Below are 22,356 nucleotides of genomic sequence, written 5' to 3'. Positions count from 1 at the left end.
GGAGTCTTTCTCTGTCGCCTGGGCTGGAGTGCAGTGGCTGGATCTCTGCTCACTGCAAGCTCCGCCTCCCAGGTTCACGCCATTCTCCTGCCTCAGCCTCCGGAGTAGCTGGGACTACAGGCGCCCGCCACCTCGCCCGGCTAGTTTTTTGCATTTTTAGTAGAGATGGGGTTTCACCGTTTTAGCCAGGATGGTCTCGATCTCCTGACCTCGTGATCCGCCCGTCTCGGCCTCCCAAAGTGCTGGGATTACAGGCTTGAGCCACCGCGCCCGGCCGTTGCAGAGCTTTTTAAGCGATGTTCAGAGTTTGGATTTTATTTGAAGTATAAGGGGAAGCCATTGTTGGGTTTAAAGAAGTTACAGTGTCTGAAATAAATTTTTTAAAATTGCTCTCAGGGTAGATAGAGAACAAACTGGAGAGGACAAAAGTAGAAGTTCGATATCCAATTAGGAGGCAGTTTTTGTAATCCAAGAAGTTCATGTGCTGCTTACAACAAATCATGAGTTTTAAATGAGAAGCAATACTTTACGGAGGTCAAGACGCATACGAGTAGCCTATGATTAAACCTGACTCCACGAGTTAGAGCAGCTTGCTCAAGTTTCTTTAACTTCTTTGCACCTCGGTTTTCTCCTGACAGGACTCGTGACAGGACTTACTGCAGAGTTGTTGTAAATATTAAATGAGTTTATATATAAGTTTCCTGTTAACTAAATCTACAAAGAATTTTTCACTATTATGGTGTGTTCCACCCTATTTTGTATTTTCAGACTCAGGCATTCTTTTATCTAGTTTTTGTCTGGGAAGCACATGGGTGAGGAATGTTACCAGATTATTTATTGTTCTTTGCAAACTATTTCTTTGCCAGTACAACAGAGAAAACCAACAACCAGTAAAAGAAAAGTAATTCTATGGACCTTCTATTGTATTTTTTCTTTGTCATATTATGAAGACCTGACACTTTCTTTCAATACATTTTTTTTACATGATGGTTCTAATAGGACCTGTTTTTTTTAATCTTGCTTAAAACCCGACCTTCAATATATTGTGACTCCTCTAGTGTAAGGTGGAACAATAAGATAACACTGCCATTAGGTCATGTCCCAGGCTATTTCCTCTTGTGATGTGCTCACCTGGTTGAATAACACTCCTTGTTTTCCAGGGATCCCAGGAAGTGACTATGTGAATGCCAACTACATAGATGGCTATAGGAAACAAAATGCCTATATTGCAACACAGGGATCTCTCCCCGAAACATTTGGGGACTTTTGGAGAATGATATGGGAACAACGGAGTGCCACAGTTGTCATGATGACAAAACTAGAAGAAAGATCAAGGGTAAGAATAAGTATCCACCGCTTTCATTTTAAAACTTTTCCCTCAGAGCCCCTATGTTGCATATTTTATTCTGTTCGGAATCTTTCCGTAAGGCTTAACTTTCTAACAGATACTAATTATGAATGGGCATCAACAACTCTAATTAAACCATTCTTTAAAACTCCTCTGGGTCTTTTCAAAAAAGAAATTCTCCCATGTTATGATGTGTGTGGTTGCTAAAAGGAAAAAAAAAAAGGAATATTCACGGGAATAGACAACTTGGTTAGATAAAATAAATATTAACTTGAACCTCTTTCAAAAACACCACTGAACAAGAACCCATGGGCTTTGGGGAGAATCCCACCAATATGTACTTCCACTATTTTCCACTTTGTCTTTCTTATAATCTGCAGTGTAAGACTTAAATTCTGTGAAAGAGGCTCTTGCTTAAATTATTCACATTAGTATAAATTAAGTCAGGGCAGCTGGAAAAATGATGTGGCTGAATACACGGCTGAGAAAATACATAAATGCATAGAGGGCATTTTGCTAGTTTAAACTTCTCCAAAATGAGTAGATTTTAATAATGGAGTCATTACTTGGTAAGGTCCAAGAAAAGAGTTTTATTCATCATATGGGTCCAATATTATGGTGCATGGCACATTAGTTAAATGCTGTTGGTTTGAAGGACTAAAAAATACTGGGTAAGCAGTGTACCATATCCCTGAGGACATGTGTACATATTGTAGCATCTGAAGAAAACAACCTTTAACCTTGAGAAATTAATGAAGGAATCTCTGAAACTTCATTGAAGATAGTAGATACTTTCATTGAAGAATGGGGACATTCAAGACAGAATTTGAAACCACAAATGAGAGGTCTCTTTCACTGTGGTTATAGTAGTCTCAAAAAGGATATTTATAAGGAAGAGAGCCTGATTCCCCATTTACTGTGTGAGAGTTGAGGTTCTGTAAATGTTCTTCTAAGCTCAACATGTGGCGGTTTCTCTAAGCCTAGGTGTGTATATGAGGGACAATTTAAAAACTGCCCAAGAGATTTATAAGGGAAAAGCTCAGACAGAAAAATACTAAAAAGCCACAACTGTAACCTCAAAGGTGGGAAATCAAAAGCAGTGATAAATGGTTGGTTTAGCAAAATTGAAAAGCAATTAGATCTTTTCAAAACATCTGAATTGTATAGAGATGTTGAAATGTTGTCTAAAATGGGAATTAAGATAAAAATGGCGCTGAAGACAAATATCTGTCATACTTTACATGCAAACTGCATTCAAAAGATGTAAATGGATCTGTTACCGATTTGTACTTAAGGTAACTCCTATATAGCAAGCAATTCCTTTAAAAACAACTCCCCCTCCAAGCGACCTTGGATATAATAGTTAATAACTATAATAATGTCTAACATATTAGGTGCCTTGATATTTCAAAACAGCCCTTTTCAAGAAACACTACTATGACCTCCAGTTTCCATATGAGTACACTGGGGCCCAGAAAATTACAGAAGCTTTGCCCAAGGTCATCCAGTTACCAAGGTCAGGGATAGGAATTGAAGACAGACCGTCTGGCTCCAGAACACACGTGCTTCACCATCAAGCCATACTGCCTGTTGACACTTCTGTGAAGCTGAGACAGCTGAACTATTATATTACGGCATGCATGTAAATCCAACCTACCCAGTCTGTTCTGCCTGGAGATAACTGCTGGTAACAAGCAGTCATTTGCAAAAGCTGTTTTCAGTAAAACACACATTTTATCTTGACACTGCAGGCCTTCATTAAACTGTGCACAGAAACTTGTTTTGAAATAACCAAATGAAATTCTGCCCCTTTTCTCCCTAATTGCTTCTAATAATAAAGTTAGTTCTAACTGGCCCCACTGCCACTGCAACATCTGATGGTAATGAGCAGTTCTTGGCGGAAGGCATTGTGACTTAAATACCTACAGTTTATCTTTCTGTTGCAGGCTACCTTCTCCTGCAACCCCCCTCAGCCAGAGGAACTTATTTGGAAGTTACTAAATGAACCTCTGTTTGCTCCCTTCATTAATTACTCTTTGCTCTTGGAAGTTAGCTTTCTCCTTTGTTAAATGGCCTAAGGAGGCCAATTAAAGTGCTGTCTTGTGATTTTTATTCTGTGGTGGTTCAGCCTGTACCCAGATTTGTGATGACCTGCATAAGCCAATAGGCGGTTGGGTAGTCTCAGCTGCCATCAATCTGACAATACATATGAGCCCTGGCCCCCCCCAAGGTCCAAAAGTCCTTTGTTCTCCAGTCTAGAACACTTGGAACTAACTGACCAAATGTCCTGGAGAGATTTAACAAAGCAGTGGAGCTTCCTATTATCTCATCTGCTTTTCCATCTGCCTCCCTCCCATCATTCTGGTCTCACCCTTTCCCTATCCAGTTGCTCTTTTACCTAAAGTAGCAGGAAGAAAGGGGAAGGCATTCCTGGATTCCCAAACAAGAGCTTGAATTGGCTTTCACTATAAAAACAGGGTTATAAATAGGGGTAAGTTGTTAGTGAAATCTGTAGCTCCAGACTTTAGGAACGTGGTGGGTTCTGTGGGCTGACCTTGGGACTCAGTGAATTCTCAGTTCCCAGCAGCCAGCTTCAAAGCAGACATTGGAACTAGCCTGGCCCTATGAAGGGAAGTGGCACCAGTCTTCCTCATAAAGGGAGGTGGTCCAGGTACTGTAAACAAATTACCTCTCCAAGAGCTGAAGCTTGAAATGTCATTATTTAGATTAAGGCTCAGGTTCTTAAAATAATATTCATTCCCATGGTACACGAAGAAAATATGTGTGTGTGTTATAAATGCTTCTGTGAATTAGAAGTATGCTAGACCGCCGCTGACCATAGATTTGCAGCAAGGAAGAGAGGAGAAAAGGAAAGAGAAGATAGCTTGATATTACACAAGACCGCATGGGGATACCACCATGAGAGAGGACAGCTACGGGACAGTTCCAAGTAGGGCACTTTGCAGTCACATGTCTGAGTTCAAATACCAACTCTTGCCCCTAGCTGTGTGACAATGAGCAAGCTTACTTGACTCCTCAAATTCTCATTTTTCCTTTTTTGGATTATGTGGAAGGGTTATTGTGGATATTGACTGAGATAAAGGATCTGGCCAAGTGGCTCAGTGAGTCTCAAATGGTATTGTTTGGTAAAGCAGTTGGAGGCTTTGCAGTGACACCTTCAGTTTCCCCAAAAGATAGCCTCCAAATAATGCACTCTTTGTTCCCAACTGAAAAGAGTTTGTTTCTCTGTGGTTGACGATGAATCCTGACCAACCTCTCCATGTCACTGAATATGGTTAATTGTGCCGTTTCCCGGTGTGGCACACCCATGCATTTTAGTCAAGAGGAGAGTGGAGCTCAGACCACTGGATTCTTTTCCACTTGCTTTCCCCCAAAATAGGATCTCCAGAATAGAGATCAGCCAGGGAACAGACCACAATAGAGCATTCTGGCTGCTACATTGACTATAACACAACATGAAAATCCTAAGTGATATAGACATGGGTTACATGTAGTGATAAGTGCCACTGAAGATATGTTTCCTTATGGTTCAGTCTTACATTCCCTCTCCTCTTTTTTGATTATTTAAAGTGCTAGAGAATTCTCCTGCCTTAGAGCCCATCTGTCTTTTCAAGCTTTCTGTTTTGCCACAGCCTGGTTCACTTGTTTCTGTTTTTCTTTTAGAGATAGAGTCTTACTCTGTTGTCCAGGCTACAGTGCAGTGGTGTGATCATAGCTCACTGTAATCTAAAATTTCTGGACTCAAGCAATCCTGCCTGAACAGCAGGGACTACAGGTGCACAGCACCACCCCCAGCTAATTTTTAATTTTTTGTAGAGACAGACTCTCACTTTTTTGCCTAGGCTGGTCTCAAACTCCTGGCCTGAAGCAGTCCTTCCACCTTGGCCCCCACAAAGTGTTTGGATTGCAGGCTTGAGCCAGCTCGTGCCTGACTGGCTCATTCTTAAGTTGTCGCTCAGGTCTGAGGTTTATCAACAGCGCTCGTATTAATACCTTTGGTGGTTTAGAATAGCTCACTGAGACAAAAGGCTGCTGGGTTCCTTAGCAGGTGTTAGAAGTTTCACTAGCATCTCTTTTGAGCACTGATCATTCTTAGTATTTGCATGGCTAAAAAAACCCTTGTAAGTGTGAAGTATGACTTAGGACTTAAGTTGATTATTCAAAAACAAGAGTTCTTTGATTTTCAGATGTTATTACTTCCCTTCAAATGTGACCTTTAAAGAATTCCAGACTTAACTGAGAAGACTCTTTGCCTGTTGTATTCGTTCAGCTATCAACCCTGAAGGAAAAGTATAAGTTGAATATTTCATATGAGTTTCATTAGGGTATATAAAGAAATAAAAAAACAATGGGCCGGGTGCAGTGGCTCACGCCTGTAATCTCAGCATTTTGGGAGGCCAAGCGGGGGCAGATCACCTGGGGTCAGGAGTTCGAGACCAACCTGACCAACATGGAGAAACCCCATCTCTACTAAAAATGCAAAATTGGCCAGGCATAGTGTTACACGCCTGTAATCCCAGCTACTCTGGAGGCTGAAGCAGGAGAATCGCTTGAACCTGGGAGGCAGAGGTTGTGGTGGGCCAAGATTACACCATTGTACTCTAGCCTGGGTAACAAGAGTGAAACTCCATCTCAAAACAACGACAAAAACTAAAACTAAAAACAATGATAGAAGCTGGAGATTCTGAAGGGAAAGCATGACTGCTGCCTGAAACACGCAGATCAGTTTAAACCTGTTGTAGAATGTACTGTGTAATATGAAATACTGTTAGTGGGTTTTTTTTTCCCACAGTTTCCATCTTTATTGCCAAATCCTCTCAAGTTTTGCGTAGTCCATTGATTCTGTAGCAAGTCATTCTAGTGCCCTAGAATGTGGTTTCTAATTGTTTCCATGTTTCATAACATGCCAATAAGCACACGAATTGGTCTGGGCAACCACATGGAAGGAGGAAAATGTTTGGAAAAAATGAAGCACTTTGTAGGGAAAGTAAAATGTATACAGCTGGGATTTCCATTCCAAGGATATTATTTGTGGATGACTGGGGCACAAGATGGCATCTATGAGGTAGGATTTGTCTGCTTTTTTAGGTGTATATTAAATTATTATTTAGTGTGTGATCGTTCACCTTTTTCCCTTCATCTATCTCCTCTTGACTGTTTCTCTCTTACTCTGTCTTCCATCTTGAAATACAGAACACAGAGGGAATGTATCAACCTCATGCTTAGAAAGTTCTTGAGTAACCATGATTAGTGTTAGAAGTTGAAAGGCTTACTCAGGGTTAGAGTATATCTGACTTTCATTTCACTCTGCAGCCTGCCTTCATTCCTTGCCCATAGTAGAGACTCATTATTTATCTTGCCTTGCAAGTTTTATAGTGGGGGTTGATTGACTTAAAGAGGTTTGTAAATGTACTTAGTATTATAAATGTTGGAGGTGGGGAGTGAAATTTTGACACTTAACAAATGGGTCATGATTTTGATTGTAATCTAGTGTGGGTTGTGTCAATTCGTAGTGAAAATATAGGGCTAGAAATGAAAAATTCTATTCTTGGTTTCCAGGCTATCTTAAGTCCCATTTTCTGTTTCCAAATAGGGAATCATACAAACCAGATGATGCCATACATTAGTAAAGCAGATCAAATGTTTTGTGCATCGTGACTTGACTTGTATCTTAGGCCAAAAAATGGGAAAATTCCTGCCCTACTAAATTTTGTGGTTTGTGCCAAAGAATGGAGGTTAGATGCTGTCAGGGCCAAAGGGACTGGGCTGGTGTGTAACTTCATTTTGTTAACAGTTTAGAGAACTTGACATTTGGCTGGTGGAATACTTCTGACCTAATGACCACTCACTCCTCCTCCTATGTCTTCCTCAGTCCTTGAATGTCACCTTAGTAAACTTCCCCTAGCACACAGTGAAGGTGAGATGGAGACATATTCACATTTTGTTCTGTGGCTAAGAGGGCAATTGTGAGCATGAAACAGCAGAAAAAGAGATTGTGCTCAAACATTTTTTCTTTTCCTATAAAACAAAGCTTGAGATTCTTTTCAGATTGTGAGATCCTTTTGGGTTAAAATTTGACAAAATCCCATTGAAGATTATAAATGGCAGTGCTATTGTTTTCATTGCTGTTACCGGTTTTGGAAAGCCCAGCCCTGGCCAGTGGCAGACTAATTCTTGGCCCTTCGGGTTTGTCAAGGTTCGGTAAGTTTAATGGAGAGCAAGTGCTTTCCAAATGCCAGGTCTGTGTCCTTTTCCAAATGGAACTGGAAGTACCAAAGGCCGTGAACATTTAATTTCTCAAACTGCAGCCTAAAGCGCTGCCTATCTAGGGCAACAGAAACTGCTTTTTTCTTTAAGCAACTTTAGGGCCAGCAGCACAAACATTGCCTTTGGAGTCTGCATGATGTATGGGATTGTTTTGAAAGTGGTGGATACTTAATGTAAATAGAACGCTGGCAACAAAAAGAATGATGCTCGTGTTGGCAATCTAAAGGATGTTGGGGTCCTTATCTAGCAAGTTCCACACTCTTGGTTTTCTCTTGTCAGCAGACACAGTGTCAGATAAAACAGAAAGAATCCCACCAATTTCTTGCTGTTTGTTAGCTTTCTGGACGATCTACCTTCTTTCCCCACCCCACCTGCTCTACTTAGAAAGGCAGCCGACAGATTCTGGCTCAAAGCATTCCTCTTAAAGCCAGTTAGAGTCCTCATGGCCTGAGTAAAGAGCTGGAATGGGGGAAGGAGATGCAACTTTGCTCCTGATGACTTTGTACAAAGCCTCTCTCATTCTCTGCATTCATGTCTGTGGTTCTCCTGTGCTGGATTAGGTCTCATTTCTAAGGTTTTCAGAAGTATGTATTAATCTCTGTTTACTAGTGTTTAGGGTCCAATGTTTGGTTTTTCTCTATTCTTTATCAGCAGAATGTCCAGAAAGGCTGATGTTCAACTGGTAAATACCCAACATAGTTGTACTGGTTGTTAAAATATTGAACTGCATTGATACTGACTGGTACCTATGAATTATATTTTTATTGAAACACTGAGTCATCCAATGATATTGTTTGGAAGAGGTGACACTGGAGTGAAAGGCAACTACTGGGTAGACCAAGGCAGAAGCAGAGGTGGCTGTAGGGCTATGTGGGGCACCCAGGTGCTCCTCAGGAGTGATTATGTCTGAGGTGGATACTGTGAGGACTCACCACATGTGGGAAGAGCTGATATCAAAGTGCTACTTGGCCATGAGAAAGAGGCACCTCACACAGTTCTGCTCTGGTTAGGACAAAGTGCCAGAAACTTGAGACCTAATGACTTTCAATTTAATGGGGAAAGTCATTGGAAAAGTTTACGGCAGCTCCCTATGTCAACTTCTGGCAGACACATCAAACAAAAGGGAATAACTTTTTTAAAATTAATAAGCAGTTAGGAAAGTGTGTGAATGGTTCAATGAACTGGTAAGCAATTTTATGATATGTAATTTGGTTTATTTTGAGAATAATATTTTTCAACTTTATGGCTGTATATATGAAAAGCTGCACTGGTGGTCAAATGCTTTAATAGCACTCTCATTTCAAATATTGTACTGCCTCTTTGTCCTCCACTAATTAGTGTTAGTAAAGATATAATAAAATGGGGGAATACACAAACCAGACTGACTACCAGTTGGGAATAGATATAGCTGAATATTGATTGAGTGCAGAGAACTACACTGTTGTTAAAAGAGAATCACTGAGATGCTCTCTGTCCTTATTATGGAAAATCAAGTATTCAATCTGGTCTTAAAAATTTCCAGAATAGTTACTATAACCTGTAGAAATAAATAGTTCAGCATTTAATTTTTCTGCCCACTAAAATTTCTGATATTTATCTAAAACTTTCCTTCATTATAGTCTCCCTCATTCAGTGGGTATTGGCAAAAGGGTACCAACATTTCCTTACTCCCAAAAATAACTTTGACTTGTGTTATCTGAAGTTAGCCTGCTTGTCCATTCGTTACAGAATACTAATGAACAACCACTGCCCAAACTTACTAGGTACGAATTTATAGTCACTTTTAGCAACAGTTATGGTGCCCCACGTATCGTTTATTGCCTATTCTAAGTCTTTCTTTGGCTAAATAATCTGGTCCAAAGCAGACTTTTCAAAGTACCATGTGGCAAATACATTTTGGATTAGCAATGCTACAGCCCTTTGGAGGTATCAGTTTATTACAGTTGGAATTCTGATGCCTTGCCATGTTGCCATGCTCATTAAGTCTTTATTAAATTGAGATGAGGAGGTTTTGTTTTCAGAAAGTTTTAGACGATTTAAAAATAAGCCGATCTAGACCACAGTTAATTGATTATAAAGTTGGTTACCACTCACTGAGTGCCTACAATATGCCGAGCACTCCCAAGACAAGCTCTATGGGAATAAAAATAGCCTAGAACGAGAGCCCTTCTCCCAAAGTATGGTCAGCAGACCTAATGGATCAGCTCCTACCAAATATTTGCAATGACAAGATTTTTAAAAATACATTTAAATATGTTTCATTATTCCATCAACTTGATTTTGATAGTTTGTCATGAAAGAGGTAAAATAAATGAATTCCATAGCATAAATTTAGCAATGGTCACCCTGTTCTTTCCCTAATTATAGAAAAATGAAAGCTTCACTTAGGAGTAATAACTTTGTGATAATAAAAAGAAATGCCTTCCCCAAATTTAGCCAAAACTCTGAAGTGTCTCAGTTGAAGCTTCAAATAAAGTTACTGAGTGATGTTTCTAAACCACAGCTTGAGTGACAAGTTCTGCTGCTCTTCTTTTCCACCTCAGAGTTGAACACATACTCTTCTCAGAGGAGATTGGGGCCCACATAGATTAAGGGAATTGTTTGGTATCTCAGAACCACCTATTTGGAGAACTAGGAGGTTTAAAATCACCCCCACTTAAGTCAATAAGGCTGATGGGTTGAGGGCAGGGTGTGGGTCTTATCTCACCTCAGTGCCCCACAACTGCTAACACCTTGCTTTGCACCTAGAAAATCCTAAGCCCATATCTGCTGAAATTAATAACATGTTCTTTTTTTCACACTTAGATTGATTTAGTTAATTTATAACAACAACCAGACACACACAAAAATCCAGAATGTCATCGAACTGATAACCAATAATAGCTAGTGTTTGTTGAATGCCTGTTTGTGCCAGCCATTTGGGTTAAGTGTTTTAGGGGCATCATTTTAGTCCCCACAATAGCTCCGTAATGCTGGAGACACTGTTCCCATTTCACAGATGAGGTGGCTAGGCTTTGGTCCTGGAAACAGAGAAGCAATTTTCCAGGCATCCAGGGAGACTCTGCCTGACCTTCCATGAATCAGTCCTGAAGGCCACTTGTATCCATTCTAAATAAATAGAAAAGGGCAAAAAACAGTATTTGTATTTAGTAACTCCTGCCTTCTAGTGCTTATGTACTCAAAGGGAGCTGCCTTCATTTCTCGTCTCACAGTCAGCTTTATGTGTGAAGCCTAACAAATAGTAACTCTCTCTAGAAATACCTTATGAGATTTTCTCTTAAGAAAATCGAGTAGGGGAAGGGCTGTTGTCAAAGGAAAACACTTTAAGAGAGGAAAATGGAGACAGTTCATTTATACTAGCTAATGAGGAAAGAAAAAATATTTCCATTGTTCTCCTTTTTTTTCTCTCTACACTTCATACTTGCTTCCTAATGCTGAAATCAGAAATCATATGTTCAGCATATGGCAGAAAATGAGACTTAAAATCATATTTGTCAGCAACTCTAAGCCCTTAAATTCAGCCCTCCAAAATCAGATGAAGGTGTGCAGGCTACTCAGAGAATGAGGTCGAGAAAGGAAGTGCTGAGGTGCTCACCAGCAAAGGGAAAAATGTATTGCTGTCGCTATTCAGATAAGCCCAGGGAAAGCTTCTAATCCCACTGCTGAGGCCACGTGTGTGCATTTCCACATACGTTAGGATATTTATTTTTCATAAGGTCCTTTTGAGATATATTTCCTGAGAGAAAATGGTAATATTTAAATATATCCGCTTTAAAAAATTGCTTCTGATTTTTGCAGTTGAGTTTGAAAAGTTTATCTTTCTTTTGGTAAATAATAAGATTAAAGTGCATTATTCAAATTGAGTACAAAAACAACTTTTTTCCTCTTTCAGCTAGAAATTTTCACAGTGTTTACCCTTTATAGTAATGCTTCGTGGTATTTTTTTTTTGTAAAGGGGTCAGAGTCTAAGCCAATAATAGCTGCAGTTTCAAACTTATTACTAGAAATGTGAGGATTAGTATAATTTTAGTTTTTCCTGCATTTTAGGAATGGAGAAGATTTGTAGATGGAGAGTCTTTTTTCCAAAAGTTGTGTGAAGGTTGCCTTCTCATTCTTTCCTTCATCTCCTTTTCTTACCTCACGAGAAGGTCTAAATTTAATCAAGTCCCAGTTTTAAAATACAGTTTTATTGAATTTGGTTCAGTGCATTGAACTGACTGTATAGATGATTTTGTGGCATTAATATGCTGTTTTGTGCATATCATAGTGATATTTGTCCTCAGGGATTTCATTAGTTTATTTTAACCGAAAGGGTTGCTGTCCAGCTGAAACTGTTAAATGATGAATTTTAATTTCTTTCTTGAATCTTCAACTCAACACATTGTTGGCATCTTCTTGAATACTACAGTATGAGGCCTCCAGAGTTCCTTTTGTCCTCTGCTGGGAGACATCCACTTGACATCTATTTCATGGTTTAAAACAAAGCCTTTGGCATAATTTTTGTGATTTTTTTTTTTCTCATCTAAATCATGACTGCTTAAGTAGTGTTGGTTCTATTCAGATGGTAGTTTTTGCTAAATATGTCATCAGTGACCTGGGTTTTAGCTTATGGTGAAAGAACATGTAGAGATGCCCATGCCTGGTCACTCTACGTCAGTATTCTCCTTCAAGAATTCTCATTTCCCGGTGTCGTTATCTCTTTGAGTTAGGGCAAATGATATAAATAAAAACACAGAAGGCTATTTTGTACAAGTAGGAAACACACAAAGTATTTTTTAAATCTTACTAAGGTAAAATTTTTGTCTTATTGTGGACAATTTTTGTTTGTTTTCATCAAAAAGGTGATGTTTGCGTGGTCTCAAAGTTAAAATCAAGGCATAGGAATGAAACCTTGTGAATTTAATATCTAGCTTAGTATATAGCTGTAAAGTGCTTTTCTTTTTTGTTTTGTCTAGGAAATTCTGTACAGGATAGAACCTCTCCATTTCTTAGAAGGGCCAATTGTTTCATGGAAAGAGCCTGAATTATCAGAGGAGCAGATGCTGTCTCTGTGAAAGAGAAAATTATAATATTATTCACAGAATGTTACAAATACTCATATTAAACATAAAAGCAAATCATTATGCAATAATTCTATTGGCTGGACCAAAAAATTTCTAGTGTCTCTAATAATAATGCTTTATTGCCTTTGTTTAAATCCAAAGATTGTGATTTTCTGTTCTTTCTTTTTCCAATAGAAAGGTGTATTCCTTATTTTAAACTACTGCTAGGAGCTTTCTTTACCTAGAGAAATGTATTTCAGTTGGGTTCTCCTAAGAATTACTCCCATTAAAAAAAAGTCTGAGATAGAAAGGGTAAATATAGTCAGACCTATGGTATTACTACAAAAATATTGTGCTGTGTTTGTTATTTTTCATTATGCTTTTTAATGCCCAACAGACTCATTCAGTAAATTTGAGGCTTACTGCAGACTTGGAATTATTCTTTGTTGTGTGTTAAACTAATTGTGTTGAATACGTTTTATGTGCTTTTGTTCCACTCCACGTAGAAATTGTAGATTATTCATCTTGAATGAATTTTAAATTATTTAAACTTTGCACTGTTGGTGTATGACCGTCTGAGACTCTTTTTAAAGAACAGACAGCTCTTTTTCCTGTAGACATTGTAGGTTTAATTTGCTTTAGATACAAATAACATTTATCTTGTGTTAAAAAAAAAAAAAAAGCACATGCTTATCTTGTTTATTATGCTTTGATAGATTTTCCAATTATTTCTACTTTTCTTTAAACAAGCATATTTGGAAGTTGTGATAGCTCAAGATGAAAAACCTTATGCCTTTTATATCTTGATGAATTAACACTAACTATCTTACCATGTAATTTAAATGCCAAAGTGTCATCCTCCCGATGCGATTCATAACGTCTATCCCAGGACAAATCTGTTTTCTTTTCAAGCACACTGAAGTTTCAAATCGCTCTCTCTGTATTTTACCCAACAACAAATCTGCAACTTATTTTTTCTCCAGGAAAATTGAATCTGTTACTGTTTAGTATTCCTACCAGTTTGAAAAATGTGGTTTGTATTGGCATCAGAGCAGTAATTTACATATATTGGGATAACAAAAATGCATGCCAGAAAAAGATCAACATAAAACGAAATGCAGAAAAGCTGTTTTCCTTCAACAGCAACTCAAAGCAAAGTTAATAGAGAAATTGATGAGCATTTGCCCTGAATGCGTCACTTGTTTCTTGTAGGTGAAGTGTGACCAGTATTGGCCTAGCAGAGGCACAGAAACCCACGGACTGGTTCAAGTAACGCTGCTTGATACTGTGGAGCTGGCCACATATTGTGTTCGAACATTTGCACTTTACAAGGTTTGCTTTTCATCTTTTTCTCCTCCCTTTACCCTCTCTATTGTTTAAAGAAAGCTTCTTTTGAGAAATCAGATCTCTTAAGGCTTTACTTAAATCTTGATCCCAATGGCAACAGTGAAGAATGAAATAAATCTTCCATTATCACTCAGCCATTTTTCTTCTTGTCTGGCGATGTATCAGTAAATATAAAACTCTTGCTCCGAATGAAAGTTTCAGCCAACGAAGAATAGATGAAGAAGAACTAGTTCTTCCTGGAAAATGTGATAGGAGCTCTCCTGGTAGTTAAACCTGAAAAATGTAATGCTTCTCACCTAAGAATTTTGTCTTCCTGCGCAAATATTTGTCATTTACAAATAGCTTGGGGTTTATATCTCCAAAGAATGTGTCTTCCCAAAGGATATAGGGTGAGAGAAAGGAATTAAAATAGCACATTTTAGCATTACCTCTTCCCTGTTATTCATCATTACCACCTGAGGCTGGGAAAACAGCATTTCAGCTGATACTCCTATTTCACAGAATGGTTCAAGTGAGAAGAGAGAAGTGAGACAATTCCAGTTCACCGCCTGGCCTGATCATGGTGTTCCAGAACACCCTACACCTTTTCTAGCTTTCTTACGTAGAGTCAAAACCTGTAACCCTCCCGATGCTGGTCCGATGGTTGTGCACTGCAGGTAAGAAGCATTTATTTCCCTTGCAGTCAGGAGGTTTCTGAGGAAACAGAAAGATAAATTGTTTCTCATTGGATGTTTTTGCAACTTTTTGACATTCTGGGATAGTAAATGCCTTCGTAAATAACACAGCTCTCTTTTGGTCAAATGAGGCCTATGCTAACATCAATAGGATGGATTTGACATAGATGCATACTTCCCCTGGAGATAGTAGGTAGCTGTGGTCCATTGCTATTGTCTTTTCCCAGTGAAGAGAAATAAACAAACACAAAATTAAGTGGGCACATGGTTGTAAATATGTAAAACAAAAAATAATATGTGGGGGACTATTCTTAAAAACAAATTTATATTGTTTGACAAGTTCTTGTGGGCTGAACTGATACAACCTTTTTATTATTTATAGGGAAAAAATTACTAAACAAAATAATATACAAGCTTTAGGGAGAATATCTTATTGCTTAAAGATGCCTTCTGCACATTAGTAATATCAAGTCTCATAACATCACTAATTTGATTTTTTTAAAATGTTTTTAATAGAATATAAGATCTATAATTTGGAAGGAGTTATTTTATGTACTCAAAGATAATAAGCTTGTATTTTTCTCTTGAAATGTAGAGATTGTATTTTTTGCTTAAGTCTAATAGTTACATCACCACTGAGATTGCAATATATTTAAATGTTTATAGGTTTTTAAATATTAAACTGATTTCTTCCAGTTGCTTGAGTTCCTCTTAAGTGTCATTACTAACAGACTACTCAAGCTATCTGGTCAGAGTCTATTTATTTATTTATTTATTTTTATTTTTATTTTATTTATTTTTTTTTTTTTTGAGACGGAGTCTCACTCTGTCGCCGGGGCTGGAGTGCAGTGACCGGATCTCAGCTCACTGCAAGCTCCGCCTCCCGGGTTTACGCCATTCTCCTGCCTCAGCCTCCCGAGTAGCTGGGACTACAGGCGCCCGCCAGCTCGCCCGGCTAGTTTTTTTGCATTTTTTAGTAGCGACGGGGTTTCACAGTGTTAGCCAGGATGGTCTCGATCTCCTGACCTCGTGATCCGCCCGTCTCGGCCTCCCAAGAGTCTATTTATTACTATATAAATATATAGTACATATAATTTCATGATAGTTCTTTATAACATGAGAAATTCGAAGATGAGGAAATATTGCTTCTTCCACAGGTAAGTAAAATAGAAGTGTGGGAGTATAGGAAAAACACAAGAAAGCATCTATCGTAAATCAGTTCTATCGTGACTTAATTCCATAGCTCTCTTTCATACCCCATGTTATACTATAATATAATACAGTAGACCCTAGAAAAGGGGCTAGCTTTTTAGAAATGGGGTCAATGGATTGATCAGAATAAAAGCAATGAAATTCACCTAGCCAAACCATGCTACAGCGCTCATTGTTAAATAATCGGCTGACAAATTCCAAACAGGATAAAGTTTCTCTTTTCCAGCAAATGTTTTCCTAGATAAAACCAGTAATAACATTACCTTGTGTTTATGTAGAGTATTTTACCAATTTCAAAGCACTCCCCTATGCTTTATTTTCTTTGATGTTCATAACAACAGTACGTTGGGTTAAGAGAATTACGTTGGGTCAAGAGAAGTGAGAGGCTACACAGGTTGCTTCAAGTACTGATAACTAAGAAGATGATGGCATAATCGGCCTCAAGTCTTATCTAGATTCTTGTTTCCCTGTATCTAAGACAGGGTCCTTTGAGGACTGGCCACTCCAGCTGCAGTTTTCTACATGATTGTAAAACATTAAAAATTATTTTTAATTTGAGCAAGTGCTTTTACATCATGAAAGTAGATTTCTGCTTCTCCTGCCTTTTTGTTTTAATTCAGGTGCTAGTTTGATCAGTCTGTACACTCTGTTACACACAGTTCTTTGCAGGCCTCAGAGAGCCAATGTACCTGATTATATGGTGCCTCTGTTTGGTAAAAGCTGAACTTGATTATAAAAATCACAAATGAAACACATGAAGTGTTTTCAGATAGAGTTTGGCCAAAGAATAGAGAAACAGAAAATTTGGGCTAACAGAAGAAATGTTGCCCTTGTATGCCTAATGGCAAAAATACAGTACACACACACACACACACACGCACACGTGCCTGCACACACGTGCTGCACACACACACACATGCCTCCACACACATATGTAATTATATGTTTAATAGGAACAAAAATTAGAGACACATAATTTGGAAGTTTTCACTGGAAAACAGCATGCTGATTTTTTTCACATTGCATTTCAAAATACAGAATCTGTCCTTTCTCCAAATTTTCCTCCCATTTCCGTAAAGCGTAGGCACTAGAATTAAAGTGGAGGCACTAGAAAACTGAGATAGATAGATAGATAGATACATACATACATACATAATTTTTAAAATACATTTCACCCTCTGTAGATTATAAGCAAGGTATAGGGTTCATGCTGGGCACTGTGACAGACACAAAAATGTTTGCAAGCAAATAGGAAGTATGATAGATAAGATAAATAGCTGTAATGCCTTATTTTGAGAAAATACACACACACACACACACCCCACATCCGTGTTATGTTAAGCCACCTGGACTCACCTCAGAGAGAGACAGGCTACTCAGGAGAAATAAGGAAACAAAGATGAATGTGCTGAGCTAATAGCTGCTGACATTTGGAAGTGCTGTGCCTGAGGCTCTGGAGAAGCTGCTTATTGAAACAAACAACGGAAGAGTAGGTATATTGGTGGAAGAAATTGGTTAGCAACTTCAAAACAATGAGGGAAAGGAACTGCATAAACTGAGCTCTGTGACATAATTACCCATAGGTAATTTTACATGTCTGGTAAGAGGTTGTGGCCTCTTTATTTAGGAGGGTCACGTCTACATTGTCAACATCCATATTATCATGAATTTTTGAGTTGAATACAAGCCAAGTTAAAACTTGACAGTATAATGTTTTGTGACAAAGCAGCAGATTAAAGTCATTCTTAAATGACAGCTATTCATCTAGCATCCCATAAATGCTAGTTTAGAAACCATTTCTAAGCAGAAAGAAACTATGCAAAAAGCCACAATAACCATGTTACAAAGGGATACTGATCACGGTTAACCATGATCATGTTACAGATAATTGCAAAAAATAGTCTGGAAGGTAAATACTGTATTTTGTGTTGTGATTTCTTTTATTATGTACTAACCTTTTTTTTTTTTCTATATTAAAGAAGTAGTGACAAAGTAGATCCAAGCTTTCTGCCCAATATATCCTGTGGTGAGAAAGGAGGAGGTTTTAAAGAAGTCAGGTAGTAGCCCAAAAAAGGTGGGGCTGGCGGTGCAATACAGGAAAAGGAAATCACGGTCCTCCAGTGGTTCTGGGACGTAATTGGAATAGGACAAAAATGAGCCATTAAGTAAAAGAAATTCTAACAGTCAACAACAAGAAAGAATTTTAGGGATAGCCTAGGGCAACAAGCACAGACAAAACCTTGGAAGGTCAAGGAGGACAGAGTCTACCAGATTCCTAAAAGAAAGAAGGTCTGGTTCAACAGCAAGGAAGGAACGGCCAACTCTAGTTATCCATCAGTTCATACAGAGCATAGAATCTCAACATTGAGGGTACGCACTCTGGAGAGATAGACTGTCCAAGTAAAATGTCAGCTTGTTTACTTACTGGCTGTGTGCCTTTGTACAAATTATTTAATCTCTGTTTCTTCACCTGTAACATGGGATAACACTGTAAATAGCAATGAGAATTTTATAAAAATTAAGTTAAATGACATAAAATAGATAGATATAAAGCACTTGAGATAGTGCATAGCATATAGAAGAATGCAGTAATTTTAAATTATTAATAATTATTCATTACTGGGTACCTTTTAAAAGCTGTATGTATATTTAGAACTCTGAGAAGAAAAATTCAACATGAACTTGGATGTTATCTGTGTAACCTGAGCCATCCATTTTATTGAATCACAAATGTTTATAAATATCCAAATCATTAAATAAATGGATTTTTTCAAATGTACGTGTTTTCTACTATGGTAATCCCGTAAGACTTCTCAGCGAGAGAGAACATGTTGATGCTATGTGTTAGAGAGAATCATTTATAATAATACAACTGTTTGTATAAAGACCTGAGAAACCTTTCAACTCTTAAAATGATGCTGTTAAAGGAACTTAATACTGTGGTCCTTAATGCGTTCAAGATGAGGTCTGAACTGCTTATCATTGCATTCATGACCCTTTGTAATCTAGGCTGATCTCACCCTTCGCACCTCATTGCTGACTCCTTGGGCCATCTTCTGATAGCTACACATTTCAAGTATCTTCATCTCTGGCTCTCAGCAAAAGACATTTATCTGGTCTGGAATTTCAACAATTCCCCTTCTCTACTTGATGATGTTCAACCTTGACGTGTAATCCAGCTTAAATAGCACTTCCTATTTGTATTGCAGAGGTTGCAAACTGGCTTGGGATGGTTTTGTTGATATACGTGATAATTTTTTAAAAATTTGAGCATGAATTTCTTTAAGCTGGAATGCACTATCTGGTTTTCCAAACCCTTTCCACTCCCTATTATTTTATACACATTTATGAGATTGCTTCATCTTGTAGACACTTGAGTTGTAACTCTGGAGAAACATTTTAAGCTTATTCCCCAATTCTCTTCCCACAGGAAGAATTACATATTCTCTAAATTCTCATAGAATAGGTTCACACTTTGCATGTTTAGCTGAATATGTGCAGATCATATGTGCCTTGAGATCTTAGAAGGCATGAGTAATGGCTTATGTACATTTTTACCCCAGCTCTTACACCTTAGTAAGCACTCAGTAATTGCTTGTCCAAGTTTGTTGAATTCCATATGGCATTTTAATAAGTTTTACAAATATAGTAAGAGTTTCAAGGCTGGACTGATTTTTTTGGTCTGTTTTTTCACCTAAAAGACTGTATTTTTTTCCCCTTTATATTGGGATATATTGGGATATTTCTTTATGAGAGCTTAATTTTTAAATTTCCTTTCCCTTACTTATAACTATTTCATGTTCTTTCCCACATACCGTCTATTCCATGATTAAATATAGACATAGCTCCCCATTTTGTAGCCATACTAATAGTTCAGGATAGTTGAACCCTTATTCAACCTTGGTCACCAACCATACAAACCATATGCTTGGCTCCAGGTATCTCTTGTCAACTGAAGAGGCCCTGTTGTAAGCGCTTTATATGTGTTACGGCTTTTCCCTTCCCATGGTATTTACAAGGAGTAATATTAGTTTCCTATTTCACAGAAGAAAGAAACAGCAGAGGCTGAATAAGACTAGCTAACTTGCCTGAGCTCATGCTACTAGTGGTGGCAATGTTCCCCACGTTGCATGGCCCTATAAATCAGGCAGATTCTCCAGACTTTAGGTCCCATGATGGATTTTAGCTCCCCTTTCTGCTGTCCCTTTGGGGGCATTTCTCCATCAAGCCTTCCCTGGTGACCTGGTCAGAATGAGCTACTCCTTCCTTTCTGATTCCATACCACATTGCTCTATTCTGGCCTTTCTTTCACTCTTTCTAAATCAAAGGCAATTGCTAGCATGTGAGTCTCTTCCATTCCTTAATCACTTGAACATAAATAATCACAATAGCTACCAGTCATGGAGCCATTACTGTTTTCCAAATATTACTGAGTACTCATTTAATCCAGAAAATAATATATTTTGCTTGCAAAGAGCATTTTGCACAGGGAGATAGTAAGTGATTTGTTCAAGGTCATACAGCATATACATTTCGTCCTGATTTCAAAGTCCCTGGTCTGTTTACCCATCATTATATCCAGTTCTTACTCTTTGTGTTGCAGAGACCACCTAGTCCCTTTCACTTAGCTCTTTACTGCACATGTTGTCAGATATTTGCCATTATCTCTTCACAGCACATATATATGTGTGTGTGTATATATGTATACACACATATATATATAATCGTGCAGTGCATATATATAGAGAGTGCTTGAATAGACACATATAGTATTGTTTTTATCTTATTTGTAAAATGTGATTTGGGAGCAGAACTTTCTATTTATTAAACTGAGATTTCCTTAGAGGTCATGCGTTGTATTCTCCTATATCATCTTAGTCTTCCCCTTAGAAACTAAGGCCATTTTGTTCCCCTTTTGAGCCTTGTTCCTTATGTTGTTTTATAGAATAATTTGTGGCTTATATTCTAAACCACATATTCTATAAAGTCTATATTCTAGTACCAAAGGGACATGACAACTGATTTGCTCTAAGTATTTGCATTTGTTAGGAATGAATACATTGGGAAAAAGCTATAATTTCAGTGAATCAGTTATAAAACCTTGACCCATGATACTAAATCTTGTGTCACATTAACTCTTTTTAAGACAAAGGGAAGACTTTTTCTTCATAAGAGAAACATTTATTTTTGAAAAAAAAAAAATTGAAAAGGGGATAGATCACAACTCCTGAATTGATCTTCTAAATGAAACAATCTCAAGGAAAATAAAATAAGCTTCCTGAGTGTCACTTAAATCTATCACAATCATAGAATCAAACCGCCCTTCAAAACTGGAAGGAATAGGAACTGCATACCAGATATAGATCAATAATGTCCTAGAAGCACCAACAGGCCACTAACGTGGCCCAGTAAAAAATCAGATGCCAGTTTGGGGGAGTAAAAACTCCTAAATTCCAGTCTTCATAATGCTTTCTGACTTTGCATATGGAAGCACAACCAGGAAACTATGTAGGCCATATTCATAGCATAACCATGTACCCCTAAGCCCAACCCAATAGTGATGAAAATGGCCTTTTCAAAGTCAAAAGATTTTGGAAAGCATTTCATAAGAGCATAAAAACAAAAGACCTTGTGATCCAAAGAAGCTAAGAGTGCTGTGGACAATTGTTTAATGCATTTTTAACCATTCATTCTAAATTCCAATTTTATTTCTTCTAATGTTCCATTCAAATGTCTCTTCAGATCAAAGACCACAAGTATTTCCAAAGCATGTGATAGTTTTGAGATGCTGACAAATGTGAACCATAGACCCATATTTTCCTTAAACCTGGGGTGTATTTTTATGTGTAAGTTAGGTAATAGGAGATGCTAGCCTTCTGTAGATGAAAGGTGGGATTGTTAAAAATGCCAACATCTCTCGATAAGAATGGGTGGAGTGTACAAATTATATCCTTATTTATGGAAACATTTTAAGGTGAGGAAAAATAATTATGCCATGTGGAACCCATTATGCCAGATTCTGTTTTTATATATCAGTAATTCTGTATAAGAAGCAAATGCTTAGTTTATGAGACAACGTAGTGATACAAAACAGGAGGCTGGGTCTTCAGTCTGTTGATGGCACAGTCCTATAAGAGAAAAATATCTTCCTTCCACTAAAATAGTTTAAAAGTAATGGCACACACACAAAAAAAAAAGCATTAAAAGGAATTGCATAGTGTCCCCAGTAGGTATAAAGTGTAAAACTCAAAATGGAGAATCTGAGGTGCTAGGAAGAGCATTCTGGCTGCCTGATGAAATGTAGAATTTATTTGAAAAGAAGCATGATAGATATAAAGGCAGTGGAGGAGAGGTGAGGCCAATAGTAATACCATACTATCTAACTTCAAAATCATGTATCAGGTCTACATGATGTAGGTTCCTTCAAGGGCAACTGAGAACCTGT

The 22,356-nt window shown here is 37.9% G+C and overlaps 1 protein-coding gene across 36 annotated transcripts in view; it reads left to right on the top strand.

The window, feature by feature from the left end:
* Window positions 1–22,356, top strand: part of PTPRD (protein tyrosine phosphatase receptor type D) — a 550,040-nt gene that overhangs the window by 472,830 nt on the left and 54,854 nt on the right. For all 36 annotated transcript variants that reach the window (XM_033237354.1, XM_033237352.1, XM_033237341.1 and 33 more), the window contains 3 exons: window positions 1,161–1,336; window positions 13,891–14,010; window positions 14,527–14,681. In XM_033237354.1, the coding sequence (XP_033093245.1) occupies window positions 1,161–1,336; window positions 13,891–14,010; window positions 14,527–14,681 (451 nt within the window). The remainder of the gene's footprint in view (window positions 1–1,160; window positions 1,337–13,890; window positions 14,011–14,526; window positions 14,682–22,356) is intronic.

Source organism: Trachypithecus francoisi, unplaced genomic scaffold (genome assembly GCF_009764315.1).
Source record: "Trachypithecus francoisi isolate TF-2019V2 unplaced genomic scaffold, Tfra_2.0 Lachesis_group16, whole genome shotgun sequence".
NCBI lineage: Eukaryota > Metazoa > Chordata > Mammalia > Primates > Cercopithecidae > Trachypithecus > Trachypithecus francoisi.
The sequence above is the reverse complement of the archived record's forward strand: the minus strand, read 5'-3'. Positions and strand labels throughout refer to the sequence as shown.